Below are 27,799 nucleotides of genomic sequence, written 5' to 3' on the forward strand. Positions count from 1 at the left end.
GGTGAATAAAACTGGGTGTCTAAAATAGATTTTCAATAGAAATATCAAATAGTAGACTTTGACTACACATGTCAACATACCTGTGATGTAACATGTCACAAGACGGTGTTCCAGTGAAATGTCAGCATCTGTGGTTGTCATGGAGATGATGATATCACCGAGCAGGCTGTTTTCCACCACCGAGCCACGGTAGACCTCCTCAGAGAAAAGTGGTGGGTTGTCATTCTCATCTGTCACCGTCACTTCCACTAGGACGGTGGATGACAGCTTTACGTCACTTCCGTGGTCAATGGCAACCACGTTGAACCTGTAAACTCGGGTCACCTCGCAGTCTGTCGCCCTAATGGTGGTAATCCAGCCGCTCTCACCATCAATGGAGAAAACTTTGCTGATGTCATTCACAATCCCATCAAGTAGAGGCTCCAAGCTGTAGGTCACAAGACCATTGTTTTCTGTGTCTTGGTCACTTGCAGTCACCTGGAAGTCACAATATGAAAATAATAATTAATAAAACTACAAAATCAATTTAAGTCATCCAATTTAATCCCCCCTGCTAATTACTCCCAATCTCAAATGCATTATCAACATGAACAAAAGAAACATAAAAGTTTCCCCTGTATCTCACCTGAATAACAGTGGTTCCAGCTGGCATGTTCTCAAACAGGAACGCCCTGTATGGGTTTGCATCAAACACTGGCTGGTTATCATTCACGTCCTGGACCTGGATGCTGACTGACACCAGTGACGCAATATCTGTCCCATTGTGGTTCCCTTGAGCTATCACGTCTATCTGGTACCACTTTGTCTTTTCATGGTCCATGGTCTTCTGCAGCTGCAAAGTTCCACTTTCTTTGTCCAAGCTGAAAACTTTGTGTTTATTACTTTCAACTGTGTTACCGTTGACCAGGCTGTATATGAGAGGTGTGTCAGATTCGGCCCTCACTGTGCCGATTTCTGTCCCTACGGGAATGTCCTCGGCTGCTGAGAAAGTGTAGAGAGGCTCTGAGAACTTTGGAAGAGGAACGTCAGCGGGGAGTACTTTGACCTGAACAGGAACTGTAGAGTTATAGAAGGGAAGGCCACCATCCCGAGCCTTCACTTTAAAGTTGAATATCTTGTTCTCCATGCCAATGAGACTCTCTTTCACACTCACTACACCTGTGAAAGGGTTGATCTCTATAATGTCTTCTGTCACCTGCTCAGCTTCATCTACAGTGTAGGTGACATCAGCATTTTTGCCATCATCAGCATCATAAGCCATGATCTGAATGACAGGGGATCCTTTATTTACAGTTGACTGGATTGAAACCTGATACTCTGATGCTTTGAACTGTGGCACATTGTCATTCTCGTCTGTGAGAATAATCCTGACGGTGCAAAATGCAACCTTTCCTCCTCCATCTTTAGCCATCACTTTAATTGCAATGACTCTCTGTGATGGGTTTTCTCTGTCCAGTGATTGTGTTGTAATAATCTGCCCTTCACTGTCAATGTTAAAGTTCTCATCAGCAAGTTTGTTGATGATTGTGTAGTCAACACTGCCATATGGACCATCATCAGGATCTATGGCAGCTAATCGGATCACACGAGTCCCAGGCTCTGCATTTTCAGCCAGCTCTGCTTCATAGATGTTCTGTTTGAAATATGGGCTGTGTCTGTTGCTGTGTATCATGTCAATATTGACCGGTGCTGTTTTCTGAAAGACACCATCAGATACTGCCACTGTCAGATTATAGTAAGGATCCAGATTCCTCTTACAGACATTGGAAAAAGAGATGATTCCTGAGGATTCATTGATGTTGAAGTACCGACCCTCATTCCCTGACAGTATTTTGTACTTCAAGGTGTTCAGATCCTGGGTGTCGGGATCAGAGGCTTGGATTTTGATGATTACGTGGCCACACCTTGCCATTTCATCCAGTGTGGCTTCGTACTGGGATTTGACAAAGTTTGGTGGGTTATCATTGACATCAGTTATATTTACAAAGATATGGGCTTCACCCATGAGAGGGACACTACCACCATCAGTGGCTTTGACTTTTAAATTAAAGTGCTTTGTGTCTTCATGATCCAACACCTGTGTTGTGACAATCAGCCCGCTTTGAGGGTCTATCTCAAAGAAATTTGTCTCATTCCCTACTGTTTTCAACATCTGGAAGGTCAAATCTTTATTTGTGCCAGAGTCTCTATCATAGGCAGACAACTGTATGACAGAGCTGCCAATGGGGAGTCCCTCATCTATGTTCACACTGTAACTTAGCTTTGAGAAAACTGGTGCATTATCATTCACATCCTCAACTTCAATTTCAATTGAGGCCTCAGAGAATGCTCCGGTCACTGAGTCAGTCGCGCGAACTGTCAACACATGCATGGACTCGGTCTCATAGTCAAGAGGGTTGGTGACAGTCAGCACACCTGTTTTAAAATCAATATGAAAGTGTTTGGTGGCATTTTCCTCCTCAAGATTGTATATGAGCCGATAGCCGTCTGGATTCCTGGCCTGGACATGTAAGATGGTGGTGAATGGAGGGACATTTTCAGGGACTTTCAGCGGATAGAGAAGAGTCTGGAAAACTGGGTTGGTTCGATTCCTGACTAGAATACTGAGATGCGCCACAGTGGCATGGCTGGGCTCGCCATCATCAATAGCCAAGACAGTCAGTACATATTTATTCATGGCCTCAAAGTCAAGAGGCCTTTGGAGAGATACATCACCTACATCAGGATCTATTCGGAAAAGATCATAGTCCTCCTCAAGTGAGTACATGACAGCTCCATTTTCTCCCAGATCTCTATCAATAGCTGTCACTTGATACAAAACATCTCCTGGTTCTGAGTCCTCGGATATCAACATTGAAAAGGGCAAGTTTAGAAATTGCGGAGCATTGTCATTGACATCATCTATATAAACTTTGATCTGGGTTGTAGCTGTCCGAGGTGGTATTCTTATATCTCGTACCTCCACCACAACATTATACACATCTTGCTCTTCTCGGTCAAAAGGGACACCTGTGGTTTCAAGTACACCTGATGTCTGGGATATTGCAAACCGACCCATTGGGTTAACCACAGCATATAGTAGAGGCTCATTTAAATGACAACCTGTGGCTTTTACCGCTGCCAAGGTTTTAACTGTCACACGGTTTTCCTTTACACTTGCTGAGTGTACTTTTTCCTCAAATCCAAGATCACTTGCAGTTAAGTTTGTTACATTTAGCTTGACGAGAGCTGAGTCTTTGTAAAGGCCATCAGATGCTTTGACAAAAAGTTGATAAAATGGCCGATACTCAGTCAAATTGGTCACGGTAATGAGTCCACTATTGGGGTGAATTGAAAAGGCATCGTTAAGATTCCCCTCAGTGATGCTGTATGAAACTGATGAGTCGGCATCATGAGCTACAACATGCACAACTTCTGTGCCTGGAAGAGCTGGGAAGAAAATGGATGGCTCATACAGTGGCACAGTGAATTGAGGTGGGCAGTCATTCAAATCCAGGATGTGAATGGTGACTTTAGCAGGCTCGGCTGCATACAGTGATGGCTCCCCCGAGTCCTTCACCTGCACAGTGAAGTGATACTCCGCCTTGGTTTCAAAGTCAACCGGTGAAATTAGTGAGAGTGTGCCCATACTTGAGTCTATCTTAAAGACTTTCAGGGCATCTGGTTCCAGGATACGATACACCAACAGAGAGTTTGCATCTCTGTCTGCGTCTGAGGCCTGGATGACCAGGGGAATATTCCTTTCTCCCATCACCATACTGTTTATGTGAGCTGACTCACTTACGTGCCCCAGGTACTGACACTGCTGAAAAACAGGGGGATTGTCATTCTGATCAATCACATAGATGACGACAACAGTTTTGGATGAGGCTCCAGCTGTGGTGGAGGCACTAACTTTGAGTTTGTATGAGGTGCAGATCTCAAAATCAAGGCGTGCTTTGGTTGAAATTAGACCAGTGTAGGGATTGATCTGAAATGTCCTGTTTTGGTTGCCATTTTCTATCTCATAATGCACTGCAGCAGGACTTGAAGCTGAGATGGTGACAACTGGTGTTCCTATAGCGCTTGATTCACTGATCTCTATCACATATTCATCAGATTGGAAGGCGGGTGGGGTTCGGTCAGAGATTCGGATGTGAACATGGATGGAGCAGAGGTCACTGCGCTGGGGGAAGCCCTGATCGATGGCCTTCACTGTCAAGTGGAACTGATCCTGAGGCTGAAGGTCCAAAGGTTTGGACACAATGATGGACCCCAGCTCTGGATCAATAGAGAAAATGTCGTCGATATTCCCTGTAGAGAAAACAAAAATTGTTTTTGAAATGCATATTTATTTCAAGTAAACACAAAGATGGCAATTTCAGTAAGATCTTTATCTTAAGTCTTTAAGGCTGACAGAAATTACTTGGTGGTTAGGATGTTATGAAATTTGTTCCACCACATCAGCTGGGGTCATATTATCATATTTCTTGATCACAGAGATGGAACTCATATGTCAAATATGACAAACCAACAAACAAATAAAATTAACGACCAGTTTTGTCTATTGTTTAAAGTGTTCTTTTTTTAAACGGGTGAAAACCTCTGCTGGTACAGTGAGATGGGTTTAACCAAGAGGACTGAAATACAAGATGACTGAAATACAGAAAGTGATTTACAATTGGAACCCTTGAACCACCTTAGTCGTTTTACTCTCCCTGCTCTTAGTTCATATCTGTGTGACTGCATGAAGGTGAAGCAAAGCTACAAAGACAACGCATTTAAAAATACATTTGTGTTAATCACCAGAGTGCAGAGAGTAGCTGATGTCTGCATTGCTGCCTGTGTCCTTGTCCAGGGCCTTGACCCGGATCACTTCTGAGCCTGAAGCTGCCATGTTGGAAATGCTGACCTCATATCGAGGACTGAGAAAACTTGGAGAGTGGTCATTGCAGTCTTCCACAAAAACCAGAACCTTTACAAAGTTCCTTTTCACTGGGATCTCCTGGTCACGTACCTGAAGGGGAGCAGTGAAATCCTCAAGCATGTAAAAATGTCTATGGTATCAAGTTGTATTTGTCTTATTACTGCATTCTGCAAATGTTAGTCAGTGTTTCCAAAAATAAACTGGTAAGTGTCCAGAAATAAGTGTCAGTATTTTGAAACACTGCACCAGGATGAAGAAAATATCACTATAATGTAGAACGCTCTTGGGAAAATAGGACTTTTAGGACAAAATTATAGAGAAAGCTTATAATTCATAAGAAAAAACCACACCACGCTAATAGAATGCTGATTTCAAGTAATTCATTAAGCTTCTCTTATGTTACTTAGCTTACAGGTGTCACATTACCAAACTGTTGCTGATTAGGTGCACCAGATAAAAGCCAATGAAAAGCTGACAAATTTTTTGCTACAATTATGCCTACTTTCACAGTTTTACAAACGCTGCTTTCTTGAGCTGACGCATATGTAGGAGCTCACACTTTACAGTGTTTCCTTTAGTTTCAAAGCTACCGTAAATCGACATGTCAAATTGGCAAATGAAAACCTAAATGATCTCCTTCAAAACATATAAACAACAGGGACATATTATTTTCCACAAAAATGTGTCCTATTTTGTCCTATCTGGTCCATATTCTGCAAATTGCAGAGATCTGTTACATTGTGCTGGTACATCCACAAGATTATATTCAACAGTATATTTACCATGACAATGAGCGTATGGACAGAGATCTTCTCGTAATCCAGCTCTTCTGTCATCACAAGAATGCCACTCTTGGGATCCAGATGGAAGAACTTTGTGCTCTCTGGGTGGAGGCTGCTGTGGATGGAGTACACCAGCTTACTGTTGGTGTCAGCATCCTGGGCACTGAGCTGTAGGATGTCCTTCCATGGAGAAGTATCCTCTGGAACCCAAACCTGAATAGAATGGTGGTCATTAAAAAAACTGACAGTGCTATTGACAGTGATATTTTAGAAGACTGATAAGTTTTTACCAAAGCTGCTTTCAGGTAAGCCTTATGCCCTCCTCAGGCATTTTTGGCCATTTTTGCCCTGTTTTTTGATTTGGTGATAATTTGGCTATATTACAGCTTTTGGCATGAATTTTTGAAGGAACTCTTATTTTGAGTAAAGATTTTTAAATCCATCGTCTTTGGATGATTGAAGTTGATATGTAACAAGGAAGAAACAAGACATATTGGCAATTTTACAATTTATTCATTTAACAAACAGTCAGGAGCCTCAGTAGCGTGTGGAAGAACCACACACAGCCACAACAGCCTGGCTCCTCCTCCTAATGCTGTTCACCAGCCTGGTCACACACTGCTGATATCTAGATGAGTTTCTGCACCCAGTGGCAATCCCACATCTCCACAGTCTGGGACCGAACTCCATCCTCCAAGATGACAATGCTCTCCCCCACAGAGCGGGTTTATCAGAGACTGGTTGAGTAGTGGAATGCCATCCCACAGCAGTGTGTGACCAGGCTGGTGACCAGCATGAGGAGGAGGTGCCAGGCTGTTGTGACTGCGTATGGTTCTTCCACACGCTACTGAGGCTCCTGACTTTTTGTCACTGTTTGTTAAATGAATAAATTGTAAAATTGCCAATATGTCTTGTTTCTTCCTTGTTACCGATCGACTTCAATCATCCAATCCACCAAACAACACCAAACAAGAGTCAATAGCAACAGCAGAATAAGCTGTTTGGCATCGGCGGAGAAGATTTGGCAAATTTTTCATGAGCGCAGCCAACATACTCAGCTGTGCTGCTCATACCACAAATGCATGTTCCTTACAAATGGGGAACCATTTAAAAGGGGACTAAACAGGCTTTCCAATGGTATAAAATGTATTGCCAAGAAGCATTGTTACAACAGAGAAATAATCTACCAAACACAGATTTCCGAACTTTTTGTTCGATGTTTATTTTATTTATGCATTTTGCACCCTCTGGACACCTTTGTGGCAGAAAAAGCCACGCACATAAAAACTGCTATAAAATCATCAAACATCAATATTCTTTTCTACTTTTTTTTCATAAATCTCTTAACAACTTAGTTGCTCAAAACTACCAAAGATTCAATAATATTTCAGGATTTTAACCCTTTAAATGCCTGTACTCTACTTGAAGGCACAAAGGGGTCATTATTTTCCATAAAATAAATAGTAGGGGGATGGGGCTATGGTGGTGATAAGGGGCTTGGATGTGTCAAAGATTAGTAACAAAATTGATTTCATTACATTAGTATATTTAAGGTAGTGTCAGATACTCCCTCTGGACACCTTTGTGGCAAAAAATGCCCCATTGACATCTAAACAGATGAATAGATTGAGAGAGGGAGTGTGAGTGTGTGTGTGTGTGTGTGTGTGTGTGTGTGTGTGTGTGTGTGTTCAGTTTAGCTTATTTGACCAGTAGGTCCAGCTGCGTGTGACCTGGTGCTCTCTACACATGCACTTGTTACACTTGGTGCAGGTGGTTAAATACCTATTTTTTAGGCCTGTGCACAACCAGCACACACTTCTCCTTCTGGTCGAGCTGGTGACAGCAGTGAATGTTTGGTAGTTTTGAGCAGCTGAGAAGTTGTTTAAGAGATACATTTTTTTTAAAAAGTAGAAAAAAATATTGATGTATGATGATTTTATAGCAGTTTTTATGTGCATGGCTTTTTCTGCCACGAAGGTGTCCAATGTTAGTAAATTTGAGGAGGGCATAAGGGTTGACTTCTCGGCTCTGTAAGTGGTTCAACTCAACAAACTCCGCCAATGTTACCTTTGATTGTGGCTTCAGACAAATTAAGTACCCAACCCACTTTCACCTCATGGCTAGAACCTGTTTGGTCTGGTCTAATATGATGACATGATGCAGCTGTGGCGGATGAATGAATCTTGATCCCTCCAGCATCATTAGCACAAGTGACTTAAGTTTGAAGAGATTATGATGAAAAAGAACTGCATCACCGCTTACTTAAAGTTTCTTAAGCAACCCTCAGCCCATAGCACTCTTTAAGACCATGTTTTTTGCATTTCAAAACCTGGTTGTGTGTCTATGACATACCCTAAATTATCTGTAAAGAATGCTCCCCCAGGAATGATTGCTGTTGCAACGCACCTTAGTTTAACTAAGTATTCTGTCTGTATTCAAACGTGAAATGTTGCTATGTAGAGCACAGAGAATCTACCAAACCTCTCTTTTAGTCTCACCTTGTACAGCGTCTTCAGGAATACAGGACGGTGTTCATTCATGTCCAGCACGCGGATGTATGCCTGCAGTTGACAGGTACATGTGATTAAGGAATACGATTGCTCATATTGAATATGGATGGCAACACTATACTACATAATATAGATTGGTCTGGATGATTTAATATAGAGAAAAATTAACCAGAGGCAAAGTCATCGAATACATCTGATTCTAACAGATTCATGTGTCTAACCTGTGTGGTGGCACTATGGTGACAATCTGTGACTTGCACTGTCAGGTTGTAATTGGAGTGTCGTGCTGCATCCAGCCGGCGGGCAATGGAGATGGTTCCTGTGTTTCTCTGGATGACAAAGTCCTTTTCCTCATCACCACCTGGGACAGACGGAAGAGGGATGAAAATAGAGGGAGAGAGGGTGAGAGAGAAAGAGAGCTTTCTTTTACTAGGTGTCATGCTGCTGTATGCACAGGAAACACTGCAAGTCAGATTCCGCAACTGTGGATGATTAACAGCAAGTAAACTCAACTCAAACTCAATACAATTAATCCACAAATTATGAGGTACTGTAAAATGCAAGCTTTGAAATCAATATAAAATGGTCCTGGAATTCACAGTGATAACATTATTGAACTGAAACAGAATCAGACATATAAACACAGAAACAAAGAGTTGAATGACAGCTGCACGTATTGGAAGATGTATTTCTTCCAGCTGGTTCTAGTCTGCTACAGGGGCTGAACTGCATTCTTTTCCAGGATTACTGAGCAGCTCAACCTATAACACATGTTGTCACCCTGGGGGAGTCTTATGCGTTGGATTTTATGTTGTTTTGCTGTCTCTCTCTCTCTGTTCTTCACTGTGTGTGTTCAGGTGTGTGGGTGACACAGGTGGAGCCCGGTGATTGGCTAGTGGCAGCTGACAATCATGGCTTGGACTGGACAGCCTGGTAACTGCAGGCAATATAAGCTCCAGCTATCAACAATCTGCCTTCTCTGTCTTCTCCCATTCTTCAGAGACATGTCTGCTACACCTCTGACTGATCTTTAGGGAAATGTTCTGTTAATGCTTGTATCTGAGAAATGCCAGATGGTAGGGAGGCAGTAGCTCAGTGGGTAGAGCTTCCGCTTGGGAACTGGAGGGTCGCCGGTTCAAGTCCCTGCCAAGGTGCCCCTGATCAAGGCACCGAACCCTCAATTGCTCCCCCCTCTGCGTAGGGTGGTAATGTAATGTAAGTCGCTTTGGATAAAAGCGTCAGCCAAATGCTCGTAATGTAATGTAATGGTAGCGCCATGTAGGAGAAGTCCTTTTTGTTGTCACAGTTTTCACCTGTTTTGTGAGGGTGTTCAGGTTATATGCAAATGTTATTACTTTTCACCTTTGCTTTATTAGGTAAGCTTAGGGCCATTTGGCTCACGTTTATTTGTTGTTTTGGGCACTGCTTCCTCTGAAGCCAATAAAATGCTACTGTTTGTTTGAAGTCACCACTGCTGGCTGTTTCTTTGGGGTGTGAAGAGCGGGGGTGCACCACATCATGTTGGGTCTGACTAACTCCTAAACCAGACACACACAAAGCTAATTTGACCACTGACATGGGTCATTACGAAGAACATCCAGTAAACTGAACTAGATGCTCCTTTACTTTTATGATGGTTGAATAGTACAAAGACCAGGACTAGTTCTGAAATATTCTTCTCACTAAATCAGTGGTTCCTAAACTTTTTCTTTCGAGGTAGATCAGAAGTTTCCTGATTTAATGAGAATTGATGTGAATTTGCAGCATTGAGTTCTTCATTTGCACATGTTCATGGATTCCATGCCACCATGGGGTTTCCAATCATTAGTGTTTATGTTTTCTTGTTATCACACATAATGAAATGACCAGATATCTATTCTATTATTACTGACATCGAGGCTGAACATAGCTGAGGACAAACCACCTCCCAAGCCTATAGGAGATGTGTGCAATGTGGCTTTAGATTAGATGAAAATTGTCACAATAAAAGAAGAGATAGACCACAGACCATACTCTGTATGGGACAAACCTCATTTTCGAGCAGAGAGACACAGCCTTACCCTCACCATGATCACATCTCCCTGAGCTGTGAACCCTCACATCACTCCTGCTACTCCTTACTACAATCCAAACCTTGTCCCATCTTTTATATATAACCTGTTGTTTTTACTTTTTGACAGCAAAGGACGTTATCTAACTGTCAGAGAGCATCAATACAAATCTGGGCTCTGCTGCAGGAGAGGGGGAGTTAAAATAGGGCAATAAATAATTTACTTCACCATATCTGCCTGGGAGAGGAGTCCAGTGACACAATGGCATTTCACTGAGATCCGAATCAGTTATAAATCATAGACTTGACTAGGCAACAATGGAATAGAATATGACTGCTACTAAGGAAGATGTCCCTCCTGTGGTTTTCTGGCAGGTGATATGAGGACGACTGTGGGAGTCCTGAGGCTCTGGTGTCAGCAAGGTCCCTTAATCTTTTGGCAAAATACACACTTTTAGGCCTTTAGCTACAAAATCAAAGAATAAATTATTTATGTGCTATAGATATTTAGAATTTGGATTCATAATGTCATATGAGCTGCTTGTTCAACATGCTATCACCCCTGCTCACAAACAAAACTGCAGCAGAATTAACGGAAACCAGAATTCATACAGAAAAAACATTGTTTTGATATTTTCAAAAGCAAAACCTTATGGTACCCTCAGTGTCTTTGCAACATCAATCAATATGTAAATTTGTATAATGTAATTCTGTAGTTTCTAATCAATATTCAATTCAATAGTAGACACGTTCTGTATAAATATCTATATATAAATGTATGTGTGTGTGTGCGTATATTTTTTCTCCTCACCTACAATATTGAACCATCTTAGGCGCTGCGTCTCTGTCATTATGATGCCCACCATATGAGTGACAGGCTCAGTTTCCATGACAGCAAAGGTGACGTGCGGCTCGTCGAATGTGATAGGCTCTGAGGAAGGCGGCTGACAGGCAACCCACTCCATGTGCAGCCTAGCAGTGGAGGACTTTGAGGGCTGGCCCTGGTCTGATGCTTTGATCTAAAAATGAGCATAGAAGTTAAAAACATTAAGTTAACTTTTTTCGCTTTATTAAGTAAAAACATGTTTTTTACTTAATCTTTGACAGGTGACTGAGAGAGGGAGAGGTGATGAAAGTACCAGCAGTAAAAGTAGAGTCAGAACTGAAACAGCAAGGTCAAATTGGAAATGCTGGACAGAAAAATGCAGACCGGAAGCAAGGAAGGAAGGAAGGAAGGAAGGAAGGAAGGAATCCGACACTCATCTAGAAATGTATTAGAGTAAAGGTAAATGTGAAAAGTGTGGCTTTTCTATTTACTTTTTCAGTCACATTTAATAATGACATGTATCCACATGATCTTTAAGGAATCACATCACACACAGCTGGTCAACATGAGGAAAAACAGGTCAGTATGTGTACTGACAGATGAGATATTTTTGATGTTTTGAAAGAATTTTTCTCCTGGCGATTAACCTGCTGACCTCTACAATGCAGAGTGATAAGACTATTCACTGAACTTCAGGTGTTTGTAAAGAGCTTTTCAGGTGTAATCAAGCTCGTTTAGCAGAGCCACTGGCCCGTGGTAAGCCTATAAAGCTGGGGTGGGGAACCTTTTTCCTATCGCGGGCCATTTTGATGTTGCCATCAGCCCGCAGGGGCCATACTCGGCTTCCAAATTTGCGGAGCGATCTTCCGACAAAACTTTTGTTGACGGGGGCGGGGATTTGTGCGCGCTTCGAAATTTGCAATGCGATCTCCCGGTCGCGGGCCGGATCACAGGCCGGCCGGGTCGAATTGGGCGGGCCGAATTGTGGCCAGGCGGGCCGGATCGCCGGTTCCCCACCCCTGCTTTAGAGGTCTCCACACCTTGTATAGAGCCACATGAAAGAAGCAAAGCTCTTTGGAAAAAGTGTTTTCCTCAAACGAAAACTCATTTTACCCTCACTGATGGACTGAGATGATTCTTCAGAGACACTAAAGTATGTTGAAGCTGGCGGCAGAGATCCATGATTTTAGAACCACTTTTTAAATTGTATAGTCAGAGTTACAAATTAGAGGCCAGCAAGGCGAAAGAGTCGGCTGAGGAACCCCTGAGTCTGACCAATAAGGCAATGTTTGGCCTCCCAAGATCCACACTATTCCTGAACCATCAGAAGGATCCTATCATAGGAACCGAAATGGTTCCCTAAAACTACAGTTCTGGCCCCAAAATGAATCCTGAGTGTTCACTGCAAAACAAAGGAAAGTTCATGTGTTCCTGAAAAGGTTCAGCAGATTAATAACTGTGAGCACCTACCGTGAGGATACTGTAGTTGCCAGGCCAAAAGTCACCATGCGACGTCACAATACCAGTGGTCGGCTCAATCTCAAACCTCTCATCTCGGCTGTCTTGGAGACTGTAGGTCAACTCTGCATTGGAGCCCTCATCACCATCACCTGCAACTATCCTGCAGACTTCCTGTTTGCCTGAGTGACGCCACTGTTTAGGGAGTTTGACCTGGAAAGGTTTTTCTGTGAATTCTGGTATGTTGTCGTTGTCATCCAGGACTCGAATAACAACGGTGGCGGTTGAACGAAGTGACGGGGATCCATTATCTGAAACAATGACCTACGGAAAAACAGAGACGAATCATACCTTCCCATTTTGTTTGTAAAGCATGGCATGTGCAGTCAAAGTTTGATATTCAGTATCTATTAAAGATATACGAAACTAAGGGTTATTATGTAAGGATGTGTTGCAATTTTCCTTTTGTCATACTTGTTGTCTGTTTTTTATTGAATTAGCCTTTGATAAAGCAGTGTGTATTGTAAATCAAAATTACAATAGAACATTTGATTAGAATAGATTAGAATATAATAGATTAAATTAGAATATATAAAATAAAATAAAATAAAATAAAATAAAATAAAATATATAATAAGTAAAGAAACATTTTCTGTGACTTGTCACATGTCAAAAGTTTTTCCGCGATTTTATGGGACAAAATTGGTTGCCCTGTTGGATAAAGAATGTGTCTTTTACAATTCAAACAAAAAAGTAAAAGGGTAAATTGAATATTTTCTCACAAGGGTAAAAACAGTTTAATTTGTTGACCATATGAAACTGATGTATTTTAGGATATTTTAGGTTTTTCCTTCTGGCTTCATGTCAAGTAATGATGAGACTGAGTCTGAGTCTCACCTCGATACTGTGCTCCGGTTTATCCTCCCGATCCAACACAGACACCGTGCTGATAACACCTACAAACACACACACATACACACACGCACACACAAGCCAAAAGTCTGTTAGTGTATGAGCTGCGATCTTAGTCAGTGAGAGTGATAATTACCCCTGAAGAAACACACATTACTACTGTTGTTGTAGGTGTGTGTGAGTTTGTGTGTGTGAAAGAGAACTGATCACACCTAAGTAAACACACATGTTTATAAATGTTATTACTGCTGCTGTAGCTGTTGCTGCAGCTGGTGTGTGTGTCTGTGTGTGTTTATTAGTCTTGCTCTCACGGATTCACTACACACACATTTCTCTTTCGTTTCCTCTATTAAATATATTTGTATTCTGTATACTTTACAGTGTTTTTTTGTGTGACAAAGATAAAGTGTTGGGAAGTGTCTGTGGAAGAAATTAGGAATTTCCTGAAGTTCTAAGAGCTCCACTGTGTTTCATCAGGGAGCACTGCAACTGATTTAATGAAGGTTTAATCCAGCTCAATTATTTAATTTGTCTGTATGGGTTATGAGATGCATGCCAAAAAAAAACAGCTACCAGCAGAAGGGCAACCAAACATTTCACGTGTACTTACCCAAACAATTTGACAAATAGATCCTACTATTGTGGTTTTGTTGTGTAACGATGAAAGCCATGAGAAGTGCTGGTTGAACCGTCTCTTTCAGCAGATCAGCTGAGAGATATATCAGTATTCCCTCACTACGGATCATACACATCCTCAGGCCACTACACAACTGCATGCAGTGTGTCGACCTCCATTTTGTTAAGAATGGACTAATTTACTTATGTGTTTCCAGAGAGCAGTAAATGAACAAAGAGACAGACTCTCCCTCGACCTTCTTTTCGCATTTAGGAATCCCACAATACCAACAACTAAGACACACTACAAGACAGAAAACTATTCTCCTTTGAGATTTTTGTCTGCAACTAGTCCCACACTAGTGTGGGGTCCACAGGTCAGCTGTTTTTCAGCTCCATGCTGTTTTAGTGACAGCAGCCGCATCCTAGTCTTCCTTGAGAGCTTTAGGCTGGATCGGAAATTTTCCTGATGTTGTGGCTCTCTAAAGCCATTTGAGACATTGTATGTGATATTGGGCTATAAAAATAAACTTGACTTGACTTGAATTGCAACTAGAAGCCTCAGATCATAGCTAACTCACAGCATATTCACCTCACTGACACTTTTCTCGTGTAAGCATTTTTGAGGCACCAACTTAGACTTGACTAGTCACAGACACCGTGAGAAATTTCTAACTTGTTTGAACTCTAGCCGACCTTTCATCTCTGTGTCCTGCTTTGCGATGAGGGGTCTAGAGACCGCATTTGTGTCCTGAAATACATGTGAACCTAAGTAGGAGTGACAATCGCCTGAGTAACAATAAGAACTCTAATTCTTCTTTTCCACTGGAATAAACTTTTGCGGACCTATGCTCCAGAAGGCAATAGCTTGTGTAATTGATATGGGCCACTTAGGAAGATGTAGAGAGGCGGAGTTCTAGGGGTACCTGGCTGTCTTGAGCACACCAGTGTTATCTTGCACCAGTAAACCACACATAGAATATGATATTTAATGTAACAAGTTATGGATTTCAGCATTATGTTTTGTCAAATGTAAAATCTACTGAAAAAAGGACACTGGGGGAGGTGTGGGGCTCATACTCTGTAAATGAGGGTCATAAATGGAGCATAAGACCCTGCTGAGAGTCGTTCAGTCTTTTTTACAACAGTGCAAACACTGCTGGGAGGACACCGTTAGGACAGGTGGAGCATATTAGAGAGTGTGTTTTTGTCAAAAACCCAGACATGGGAAACCGGGGTAAAGCTTTGTCTCTCTCTCTCTTGTCGCCTGTTTGCACTCAGCCATGCTAGACTGCTGTCAGACCCAAAAGAAGATAACAGAGCTGTCTGGCATGTCTTGTCATGTTCTTCCCACCTTTCCTGTCAACATCACATTTCTAATGTTAATGCTAAAAGGACACAGCATAATATTTCTAAATAACAAGTCAGACATATTACAGGAAGCACGGGAGAAGAAGACTTAGCTTAGCTGTGAGTGAGAAAGAGCAACAGAGCAACAGAGCAACCGACAGCTGGATAATTATCTACAGAAGATCACACTGCTTGTACTGAAAGAGTGTTGGTTCAAGTAAGCTGCCACTGCAGACTTTGTGGGCACACTCTTTATTGATGGATTTGACCTAAACTGGACTACAATTCTGAAAGTAAAAAAAGGCAAAGGAGGAAGAAGAAAGAAAGAAAGAAAGAAAGAAAGAAAGAAAGAAAGGAGGCAAAGGGGTGGGCAAAAAAAAAGAAACAGAACAATTCAAGGGAAAATGGACAAGGAATGAAGCAAACAAGGAAATAAAGGACAGAGGGAAATAAGGAAACAAAGAGGAAGGAAGGAAATAAGGAAAGGTGATATGATAGAGTGGAGGAGAAGAAAGAGCTAGTGAACTGATTTTTTATGACAGAAACAAAGCTAAACTAGTATTTACTGATCAAAGCTAATTATATAAACCCATTTAATGAGGGAACTAAGTTTACAGAGATCAAATGCTGATTGAATGATGAATGTAGAAACTGGATCTGAACGTGATCCACCTTGTCTGATTATTTCAAAACCAACATACTATTATCAATGTACAAAGGGAACGATGTGGAAATGCATCATGCCCCAACAGGATGAAATGACTCATGGCCCTGTAGGAATCTGACTCAGCTTTCAGTCATGGGAGCACACTGGATGTCTTCAGTTTCATGATCTTGTTGCCGTTAAGTAATTTCTGTAAATTCACTTTCCAGCGAGTTTGTTCTTCCTTTGCCACATATAAAGCTACACTGTAACAGATGTCTTTCCTTGACAGGAGGTCAGGTCCTGCCTCTTGAAAGTCCTGCTCACCATGTCTGTTAGAGTGAATGAGTATTAAATACAGCTGCTCTTCTGTGGACCAAAAACAAAAACCTCTCCATTTTCCTCAGCACAATGTCTGTGTGTTGTGCAACATAGTTTGATTAACATAGCCTTTAGTCTCTCTAATCTCTCTGTATACTGGCTTTAGGGTGTGGACAAACACCAGAGCTACCTGGAGATTATCAGAGGACAGGGCTTGCAGTGGCTTGCACAGTCAAAGCTAATGTTGCACTAATTTGCCTGAACATCAAAGTCTGCACCAGGTGACTACACTCGAGTGCAACTGTCAAAGACGAAGACACACATGCTGTACTTTAAGTGGGTGAAAGCATTTGTTCCCGGTTGGGTGAAATGTTAGTTTTCTCTCAACAACTGCACATCATTTCATAACTTGGTTGAATGCATTTGAGAAGGACTTCTGAAGGAGGTTATTAGTACAAAGTTTAATTTTCAGCTTTGTGCTCTCTGCATTCCCTGCTCTGCTCAGACTTGCAGCATCACATCTGGAGAGTGCATGTTTCAGACACACCTCCGCTTGTGGGAAATAATGCTCTCGCTGTTGTTTGTGGTTTTACTTCCCTGGATCAAAATGTAAATTTACCTTAAGAATTTGGAGTAATGTGTAAGGATGTGTCAGACCAATTTCACACAAAAGAAAACAGAGAAGTCCTCACGTCTTACAGTACTGTATATGCTCCACGCGAGATTGGATCCAAATATGGATGGATAATCTATCAATTTCCAATTTGGTCCACAAACACAAATATGACACTACACACGCTCATACAATTACACAGCACATCCGCTCTTCTCTATGGCAGATTGTAAAGACCTTTCAATTACCTGACTCAGGGCTGTGCTGAATTAAAGGTCTGCACAGTCAGAGGATCTAAGGTTACATTTACAGAGACCTTGATGCCCAACTGTGACCCTACATAAAATGCCACAATGGACCCAAGTGACACAATAAGGATTATACAAACTGTAGTGTGTGTGTGGTTGGTACTGCTGCCTCACAGTCCCATGGTTAATTATTAGGATAAACTGGCATAGGGAATGGGGGAATGAATGTTCAGTATAATGTATGGTTTAGTTAAGGGTCAGATGGCAGAAGTTAAAAAAAAAGGTATTTCTCATTTTGGAATGACTCTTACATGAAATATATGTAGAGATTTCTAATGAATTTTTTTTGTTGGGCAGAAAATGTGTCTCTCATGTATATGTTTTAATTTGCTTGCAATGCTGGCTGTTGTTACACATGCAAGTAAGAATATGCTTCTTGTTCAGTACCTGTCTTTGGATCAACATCGAAGTAACCTCGCTGAGAATCCAGCATCTGGAAAGAAAGCTTCCCTTTGGAGGATGTATCCACGTCTGTGGCAGACACTTGGAGAACATATGTGTCCTTGGCCACATTTTCCTGGACGGAGGCAAAGTAGACAGGCTTGGAAAGTTCTGGGGCATTGTCATTGATGTCCAGGACATCCAGGAAGACATGCGTCCAAGAAATCAGAGGTTCAGTTCCCAGATCAGTGACATAGACAGACAGCCAGTAGTGGGGGAGTGTCTCACGATCCAATGTCTCCGATGTACGAATCGCACCTGAGGGAAATAAAGGTTAGTCACACTAGCACTGTTAGACACTGACATTTACCAGTTTCAACATGTTCCTCTGGAGTTATTCACCCATACATGAATTATTTTCTATTTAATAAAACTAACCACTCTTAAGAAAATATCATTCTAGTTCAGTTTTATCTTGTGGCTTGACCCAAAGGTGCCTTGAGAATTTATTATCTTGCAAGACAGATGACATTTTTGTTGTCAAAACCCCAAACCCAAGAGGATGGATATCAACTTGTCCACATAAAGTTTCCTTTAAAAGCCTGAGGGACAGTTTGAAAACCAGCAACACAGAGAAAGAGATACATTTCATTTTTCTCTCTCCCATTCTGACAGAGAACTCTATTTGTCCTGATTTTATCATTGACGAAAGTGCAGCAGTAGGTCAATGGAATGCATTATGATCTGCTCAGGTCACAGGGTGTCTCTGTAACGGATATGTTGAAAGGTAGACAAACAATCCAAGAGGAAATATCATGTAGAGACCATGCACGTGTCTCATAAGGTAAAAGCTAAAACAAAAACATGTCTCCAGTGACAGCCCAGGCTAGTAATCTTATTCAGCTGGCATACAAACTGAAAAATTTTGTGATACATGTTTGGACGATAATTGTTATCAGAGACATGGAATTTCTATTGAAATCATTAGAGTCATTCAGACTAAATTTAGCTTAATATGGGCTATAACTTCAGGGAAGTGAGGGAAAAGTACAGCCTGAGTGATACTGGATATTTGGGGCCAATATTATATTAGAATTATTAGGATCTGATTGTGTTATAATCTTTTAAACAAACATTTAAAAAAAAACATTTCTGGACAAGGATCCTTCAAATATGGTTTTTAAGCATATATTAAAGAATAAAACATAGTCAAAGATCCTACAACCACATAGCATAAAGTGTCTGAGTAATGTTTCGAAAATTATTACAAAGTCACAGTAATGATCGGAACCCGAGTGTTTCTTTTTACCTGATTCCTCATCGATGATGAAGACTCCAAGACCAGTCCCTTCGTGGATTTGGTACCGAACCACTCCATCTCTACCAAGATCCTTGTCTGAAGCTGTGAGCGTTACAACTAACGTTCCCACTGCTGCGTCTTCCATCACATCTGCTTCATACACAAACTCAGAGAACACTGGCCGGTGAAGGTTCTCATTGACATCCAGAACCTCAATTTCTACAAAGCAGGAGGAAGAGAGGGAACGCGGCAGACCATGGTCAACAGCTCGAACTGTAAGGTTGTAGAAGTGCCGCCTTTCAAAGTCCAGCTCCCTCTCAAGCAACAATGCACCTGTGTAGGAGTCGAGGTGAAAGATCCCATTCTCTGTGTTCTTCAAGTTGTAGGAAATTAGACCCCCACTGCCAAGATCTAAGTCAACACTCTCCAACCAGACCAAAAGGGTCCCCACAGGAACATCCTCAGGAACTTTTATTTTGTATACCTTTGGTACAAATTTGGGAGGATTATCGTTTGTGTCTTGCAAAACCACAACAAGTTCGGTGGTGGAAAACAGCTGAGGACTGACTTTGGCCTGGTCTCTGGCTTCGATCTGTAGGTCATGTCTGGGTGTGAGTTCTCTATCCAAACGATCCGTCACCCTCACCTCACCAGTCAGTTCATCGATTTTGAAAAAGTCTGTAGATGTCAACAGGGAGTATTCTATTATAGGGAGTGTTACTTCATCAGCGTCCAGATCTACTGTGTGGGCTCTAAATATGATGGAGTCCACCTCTGTGTTTTCAGGGATACGTACCACATATCTTAGCTGATCAAAAATAGGGGGATTGTCATTGACGTCCATGACATTTACTGCAATGAATTTCCAAGATGACTTCTGTGGCATTCCTAAATCATAAACAGTAATGTTCAAAATGTAGAATTCCTTACTTTCTCTGTCTAATGGGCAAACTAAACAAAGTTCACCAGAAAAAAGGTCAATGGAGAAACAGCCGTCCTCATTTCCACTTGATATGATGAACAACAACTTACTGTTGAAGCCACTGTCATTGTCAGTTGCATTGAACTGAATAATGGTGGAGGTCAGTGGGTAGTCCTCGGCAAGGTCAATAGAACCAGGGATGCTTAAATTGAATTTAGGAGAATGCCGGTTAGTGATGTGAATATCAGAGAACGACTCTTCCTCCTGGTTAGTTAAAATGGGTTTGATTGACTCTATGAGCTTATCAGTCAGCTGTCTAAAAATACCTGTTTCTTGGCAGTTGATCGTGGCAGCATTGCCTTGGTCAGTGACAGTTATTGTAACAACTGATGGCTGAGACTGATATTTGCCATCTGTGGCTATGATTCTCAAGGTGAATGAATCTGCTTGCAATGGAATTGGTTGATTGAGGGTGATGGATCCTGTCACTGAGTCAATAGCAAAGACTTGGAGCTCATTACCTGACTCAATAACATATTTCAGCTGCTGCAGCTCATCCAAATCAATGGCTGACAGCTCTGCAACTGCATGTCCCACAGCTAAATCTTGTGGTATTGTGGCATTGCAGCCCACTCTCTCAAACAGAGGGATGTTATCATTGACATTGTTCATGGTTATAGTTACAGGGCATTCACTGACTTGACTAAAGGGGCTGCCACTGTCAGAGGCCCAAACTCTGAGATGGTACCGACGTTTCATTAGTTCATAGTCCAAATGTTCAGAGGTTGAAATGACACCTGTGAATGGGTGTATAGTGAACGGTAATGGCCCTGAGTTGGCAATAGCATAAGTCACAAAGCCATTTTTACCTTTATCTTTGTCTATGGCTGCTACTTTCAAAACATTGCTGCCGACAGGGGCATTTTCATCCAACGTCGCCTGATAGGAGGTCTGGCTAAATTGTGGGCTGTTGTCATTTTCATCTCTCATCTCAACCACAATGTGAGTCTCAGTTTCACCTTTGTTGGCTGTTACATCAAACTCATATCGATCTTTTGTCTCGTAGTCAAATTTCTCTGTGGTTATGATAATCCCTGTTTTAGGGTTTATCTTGAATTTAGTACTGTCTGGATTATTTATTATGCTAAAAGTAACATTAATGGGGACTGTGTTGACAGACACCTTGACCACATGAGTTTTAGGTGGAGAAAACTCACTCAGTATTACAATATAAGTGTCTTCCAAAAATGCCAGAGCCCTGTAATTAAAGGCTGGAAGATGGATTTGTGTAACTGGAGAGAGTAAGCTTGGGGATCCCCTGTCTTTTGCTTGAAGGGACAAATTCAGTCCATATGGGGTTTGAGGCCAAGTCACCCTCTTTGTTGATATCACTTGGAAGTTATTGCTGTGCACGCCGAAGGGGATGATCTCAAAACTCTTGTGAGGATCCCCTCCGACAATATTAAGGGATTCCACTAGCTCTACTCCTGACTCCACATGAACACTGATTGTTATTTTTCCATCTGTAGAAACTAAGGGTTTATTAAACGTGATAACTGGTGTGACTGAGGACGTCTTTTGTACATTTACTGTGACCCTTGCAATATTGCCAAATTTATGAACACCGGATATTTTCTTTTTCCTGTCCTCAGCTAAAACTGTGAGGTCATATCTGTCTGCCCGGGTTTGACTGAGCCTCTTCACAAGGCTGACCGTGCCTGTGAAAGGATCAACAACAAAAGGATGGTTTCTGCTAGTGAAAGAGTAATAAAATTCGGCATTGCTCCCAATGTCAGCATCAGTAGCACTCACTCTGATGACACTTGATTTAAGTGGAGTGTCCTCAGGGATGGCCACGTTGTATGAGGCTGGATAGAAAAGAGGCTTCAGGTCATTGGTATCAAGCACCTGAACAGACACCTTAGTCTTTGCCTTTAATTCAGAAACGCTTTCAGTTGCTTCAACAGTAAGAGTGTAAGTGTCTCTGACCTCCCTGTTGAGGAGCGCTGAATTACTACTGCGTGTTTTGATCCTGAGGAAACAGAAATCCCCAATTTTGACTTCCTCTACTTGAAAAAGCTCATCATCATCGCCAGACACCACAGTATACTTGAATTCCCAGAACACCTCCGTCAATTCAATGCCCATCTTGACCGGAGTCTCAATATACGTCCGGGGGGCAGAGTTCTCATTGATGGTAGCATTGTAGAGGTGGTGTGTGAATCTTAGCGGAGAGAAGTTCTTTCCTTTAGCCGTGCTGGCTAAGCTCACAAGGATTGCTGCTAATACAATGAGAGTTGTCCCTGAAGCTGGCATCTTTAGTACCCCCAAAAGGAATCTCCACCTGTGGAAAACAAAATAAGAGACAATTAGAAAAACTGAGAAGTATAATGTTACATAATGCAACTCAGTAATAGGATAAGTGTTGGATCGTTATTACAACAACAAACTTCTACTACTTCAACTACAATGACACAACAGCACCGTGGAAGCCTGAGGTAAGGCATCTGACTCTTGCCCCAACTTGTCTTGACCAAACTAAAGCAAAGTGAACAACGCATTGTTTCAGGACCAGCAAGTTGCCTTCAAGCCTTCTCAGACAGGTGGCAACCTTTCCAGATAATTATTCCTCTGCTGCTCTTTGTGAATGGTTGCAACATGCAGTCATCGAAATTATTTTTTCGAAGGCATCATCATCGGTGATTCAGTATCATACTAGTGGAAGTGGGTCTTTCAATTCTGCTCCCTACACATGCTTACACCTGTCTGCAACGATGAAGTTATTGACATAGATTAACAGGATCTCAAATAGAAATGAAAGAATTCTTGGGTCACCTTTTGAAGGAAATACACAACTGTTCATACTGAGCAACTACAGGGTAGCAAAGACTCAAAAAGTAAAATATATTTTATTTTATGTTATCTTGAGGGCAGTATAAAACTCCAGCAACAGGTAGTTTTCATAAGCATCATACAGTTTCACTCTTTGCCTAATTTAGTAAACTGCCTAAAAAAGTTTTGGTTCTGTGTTAAAAAGGAAGATGTAAGCTAAGCAAACTTGATTGTTCACCCTTGCTTAATAGGCCAACAGGCATACCTCTATTATCTGTTTGATGGTTGTATGCATATGGAAAGACATCAGCCCACAGAGCAAGCTCTTCTGATGCACAGCCACAACTTGCCAGCTTGAGCTTTAAAACAGCCTGTCAGAACTGCCAGAAGACATAACTGGAGAGCAGAATGCCACCTTGCTGTCAGCCCATCCACAGCCAAAAAATGGTTCACATTGAATTTTCTGCAGGGCAGAAACACTACTCCTCAGGATCAACCATGAAATGAGCTTTGAAAAGAGTATGGCAGTGGTCTCCAACCTTTTTGCCTCTGAGAGCTACTTTGACAAAATAAAAGTGTCAAAGAGCTACCCATGTTTTACATTATTGGTAACATTTAACCACATTGCTGATTCTCCACCCAAACCAGCTGAAAAAGTGCCTTTTGTGTGAACATTTACAAAATGTCGATATCCAACACTCAACACTCACATTTTGTAACAAAATGCCGTTCAATTCAGCAACATAAGCACGTTTTTTCTGTATACATTTTCAGTGTCAAGCTCACACTAATGAATTCACATGATATTAATCTCTTCGAAAACAAAACAATGTTGTCGTTTTGTATATTATTAGTTACTTATTTTACTATTTTATCAATACTATACCTATCATATTTCACATTTGTCTGTCCACATATCACTTTTACAATTTCCCTTCACATTCCCTGTAATTCTGGGAATTCCCTGTAGTTACCATATCATCTGTACTTCACAATGCATTCAGTCTGTTCTGATATTAGTGAGACGACAGAGAGTGTGGTACTATTTTCATGAGGAATTAAAATAGTTTTGGAATGTTCTTGCAGTGACGCAAGTTCTCTGTCTTTTGGAATGTTTTTTTCCTCTGAATGTATTTTGGGAGTGTTTCCCTGTTTGGAAGAACATACACTGGATTGAGAGCCTGGGCGGCGCTTCTGCATCCCAACAGTTGTAGAAGCACTGACAGTAGCAGGCACGCTAGCCTACCTTTTTTTCTTCCATCTGAACTGTTGGATGCACAGTTCTCATGTCTGTGAAGTTTTTTTGTGGACCCTGCTCGACGTGACGACACAACATCAGTTCAAACGTTCAGTCTTCACCGTGTTCATGGTACGGACAAGACCATCCTATCATTCTGTCTTGTAATTATGTTGCAGAAGAGTCTTATGTCTTTCAGCCGGTTCGTTCGCTAACAACACATGACGCCCTGCTAGCTGCCGGAAAGTCGTGTGAAAAGTTCCTCTGGACTTTGGTGAAGTGGCGCTCCACAGACGCGTTCGCACCGCAAATGAGACACGCACACACTTGTCATTCACATTCATACATTTTTTGAGTTCCTCATGATAATAGTATCTTTGTTGCTTTTTATCTGGGCTATTTTCGGGGCAGTCACCATAAAAATGCGGCGTGCGCTTATATATAAACATATTCTTTTAACCTTTCGTGAGCAACTCAGAAACGGGTGGCGAGCTACTGGTAGCTTGTGAGCGACCTGTTGGAGACCAGTGGTGTATGGGATATGTACTGTGCATAAATCATATTATCATGTATATGGTTTTGTGAAAACAGCTCTCCCTGGTTACAGTTTATACTGTACAGTCAGGTCAGATAGGATTAGCGCTCCAGATTTCAGTGGAGGGTGACAGGTATGTGTGGTTTTATCTCTATCTCTTGGTGTCATGTTATCAGATTACTAAGGTCAGGATCATTGTTTGGGTTTGGCAAAAAGATTAAAAAAATGGTTTCCAATTTTCTGCAGTGTTATTTTTGAGCTCACCCATCTGCAAGACATCATTAAAATAAGGGCAGTTCTCAGGAAGCAGTTGAGAGCTTCTGTCGCAATTCTCCATGTTCATGTAAGGAATCCAGGAAATATTGATTAATTCAGGCAGTGTTGTTGGGAGGAATAGTCTGAAAATCCTTCCTCATTGTGCAAGTTTGATGAGCAGTTAAAGGAAACATTTGATTCAGAGGTTCCATTAAGAGAACACTGTTCATTAATATCTAGGATTGAATACTTAAAAGCATAAACTGCAAATGATTAAAGAATGCATTCAATAAAAGCAGATGATTATTTTACAATTAATCTTGAATACAAGAAATTCCAAAGAGATCACTACTGAATAACTGTTTCTCTTCACTGTAGTTTGTGTGTCTGAGAACATTATGTTTACGTCTGATGTTATCATAACTTAATGATGATTTATTGCAAACTTGCATGTTATATAATATATAATTTTCACATAAACATTACTGCTCAGGTTTAGTTAGGAACAAATAATGTGAAGACTTGGCAGCATTGCAACACAATTACTCTTTACATGCACAACACAATTAGTCTAAGCTTACATTACTCATTTGGCAGATGCTTTTATCCAAGAAGTTATACAACACAAGCAAAGATCTATATTCTATTCTATTCTGTCAAAACAGAACAACAAGCATATGTGCAATGAAGCAATGAAGGTGAAAATAAAATTGCTCCACATCCTTTTTTTACTTGACAGTCCAGCTCACCTTTCCCGAAAGCCTATACATTTTTGGAATATTTCATGGGCTGGCTTGATGGATGAGAGAGGGGAGAGTTGAGTCAAATATGCTTAAGTGGTTGACATGTAAACAGATTTATAAATGGACGGATGAACACATGAAAACACCTTGATACAATCTAACCTGTTTTACACAAGCTACTGCCGTTAGCTGAGCTACTGTATGTGCTGTAAATTAAAGGGTACACAATCATCTCCAACCAGCAATAGGGGTGCTATTGCAACTTTTAAAAATATAATAACATACAATAATAAAAATAGTGTACAAGTTAAGAATTACAATCCATGATTTGTATTGCAAATAAATCACAAATAAGATTCAGGGGAATCCAGGAGGGATCGCTTATTAGCAAGAGTTTATTTTCCTGTTTGACTGTCCTCTGTCTGCTGGCTATCAGGTTTGGGTAGGTGTTCCATGGAATGTGGGTGTGAAGACCTTTACTCAAGAACAAATTATTTGAAAACCTGTATTTTTGTTGTACTGAAACTTGAAACTTCACAAATATAGACGTGTACAGACAGAGATGTCCAATACAAATCCAATACAAAACATGATGCAGTACAACTCTGTACCATACATCAAACCATACATCAATGAACACACACACACGCACGCACGCACGCACGCACGCACACACACACACACACACACACACACACACACACACACACACACACACACACACACACACACACACACACACACACAGGGGTGCCTCCCAGTTCAGCCTGCTCCCACATGTTCAGCTCCAGCTTCCTGGATCACATTTCACCATCACCCACATTGTTCCCAGCAGAGACGCTGAGCAGAATGTGCAGCCTCTGGTGTTTATCATCTTCATTCAGTACCTCACTCAGACCAAAACCAAAGTCTCAGCAGTAAACGGTCAAAATCCAGATACTCCTCACACCTAACACCTTTTGCCCAAGTGCCCATCACATCAGATATCTCCTCATAAGGAAGCTAGACGTTAGATAGCTTGTTAGCATGCTCACTAGCAAGCTAGCTCCATGATCTTAAATCAACAGAGTTATAACAAAATGCAGATATTATGTTCAGCAGAAAACATGCCCTATCATCTAGCATTACCAGAGGACCTCCTGTAATACGTCATATATTGCCTATATAGTGTCTGTACTTTAGTTTGACCATTTGTTACATTGTATCATTTTTACGTGGTTGGTTGAAGAAGACAATGGCTAAATCTGATGTGTCCCGGTAGAAGTGTGAGCAAGAAAAATCCAAGGATAAATCTTTTGATTTCATCAAACATCCGGACTTCTGTTTCCTCCCGATGCTGCCGGTTTGCTCACGCTGTCCAAACACATGCAGGTTAGCTGACCCAAAATGTCTTTAGTGCCTGAATGTGTCCAGCTCCCCATAATCCTGCACTGGATATCAGGGGCTGTGCAGAACCGAAATATGTATGTATGTTACTATCCATGTTTCATCCATGGGAGGCAGTGGCTCAGTGGGTAGAGCTTCCGCTTGGGAACCTGAGGGTTGCCGGTTCGCGCCCCTGCCGAGGTGCCCCTGAGCAAGGCACCGAACCCTCAATTGCTCCCCCCTCTGCGAAGGTTGGTAAATGTAATGTAAGTCGCTTTGGATAAAAGCGTCAGCCAAATTATCGTAATGTAATGTAATCCATTTTACCATCCAATTGAACCTTTTCCAATGGATCTCAGTAAGACAAATCTGACAACTTAAAGTTGAAATATGACAAACCTAGTGACCAAGAAGCGTGTATTAAAAAAGTCAAAAGGGTGCTTCTTTGCAGGTAGTTACAGTAAGTGGCCTGTACTATAGTTGACAATGAATAACAATACCATCCTGAAATGTATCAAAACATGAACAATGCTACACGTAGCTGTGATGATATGTGACGTTGGACACATGTACTCCCCACTGGTCCACATTATATTTTAGATATTTGAAAACAGATTTAGCATTTTATACTGAAGGATATTGCATTTTTTTGCATTTGACTGGCTATGTAAAAATTCTCAAAAAGAACCCCCACAAAATTCTTCTTTTTTGAATAAATGTTTGCTGACATTCAGTAAACCATAGAAAAAGAGGTTGGCTTGTGTTGCTCTTTGAGATTGAGACATTTCTAGCAATTTTTCAACCACATTGCTTTCACATTCAACTACTTAATGGACTTAAATGTTTCCTCTTCCATCATTGCTTAATTCATGGCAGGCACTAGGAACCCTGGTTCAGCGGATGTTCATGTGTTTAAAGAACAGAAACTGAACTGG

At 41.3% G+C, this 27,799-nt stretch overlaps 1 protein-coding gene across 1 annotated transcript in view; it reads right to left on the bottom strand.

Moving 5' to 3' along the window:
- fat2 (FAT atypical cadherin 2) overlaps positions 1-27,799 on the bottom strand; it is a 55,054-nt gene that overhangs the window by 21,255 nt on the left and 6,000 nt on the right. The window contains exons 2-12 of the mRNA XM_076148908.1: positions 18,985-22,241; positions 17,682-17,993; positions 13,430-13,488; positions 12,545-12,856; positions 11,060-11,267; positions 8,420-8,559; positions 8,187-8,249; positions 5,689-5,901; positions 4,786-4,996; positions 626-4,293; positions 81-477 (exon numbers count right to left, since the gene is read on the bottom strand). Coding sequence (XP_076005023.1) covers positions 81-477; positions 626-4,293; positions 4,786-4,996; positions 5,689-5,901; positions 8,187-8,249; positions 8,420-8,559; positions 11,060-11,267; positions 12,545-12,856; positions 13,430-13,488; positions 17,682-17,993; positions 18,985-22,213 — 8,812 coding nt within the window. The 5' untranslated portion in view covers positions 22,214-22,241. The remainder of the gene's footprint in view (positions 1-80; positions 478-625; positions 4,294-4,785; positions 4,997-5,688; positions 5,902-8,186; positions 8,250-8,419; positions 8,560-11,059; positions 11,268-12,544; positions 12,857-13,429; positions 13,489-17,681; positions 17,994-18,984; positions 22,242-27,799) is intronic.

This window comes from Genypterus blacodes, unplaced genomic scaffold (genome assembly GCF_046128005.1).
Source record: "Genypterus blacodes isolate CSIRO-AG114 ecotype Tasmania unplaced genomic scaffold, CSIRO-AGI_Gbla_v1 ptg000044l_1, whole genome shotgun sequence".
Classification (NCBI taxonomy): Eukaryota; Metazoa; Chordata; class Actinopteri; order Ophidiiformes; family Ophidiidae; genus Genypterus; species Genypterus blacodes.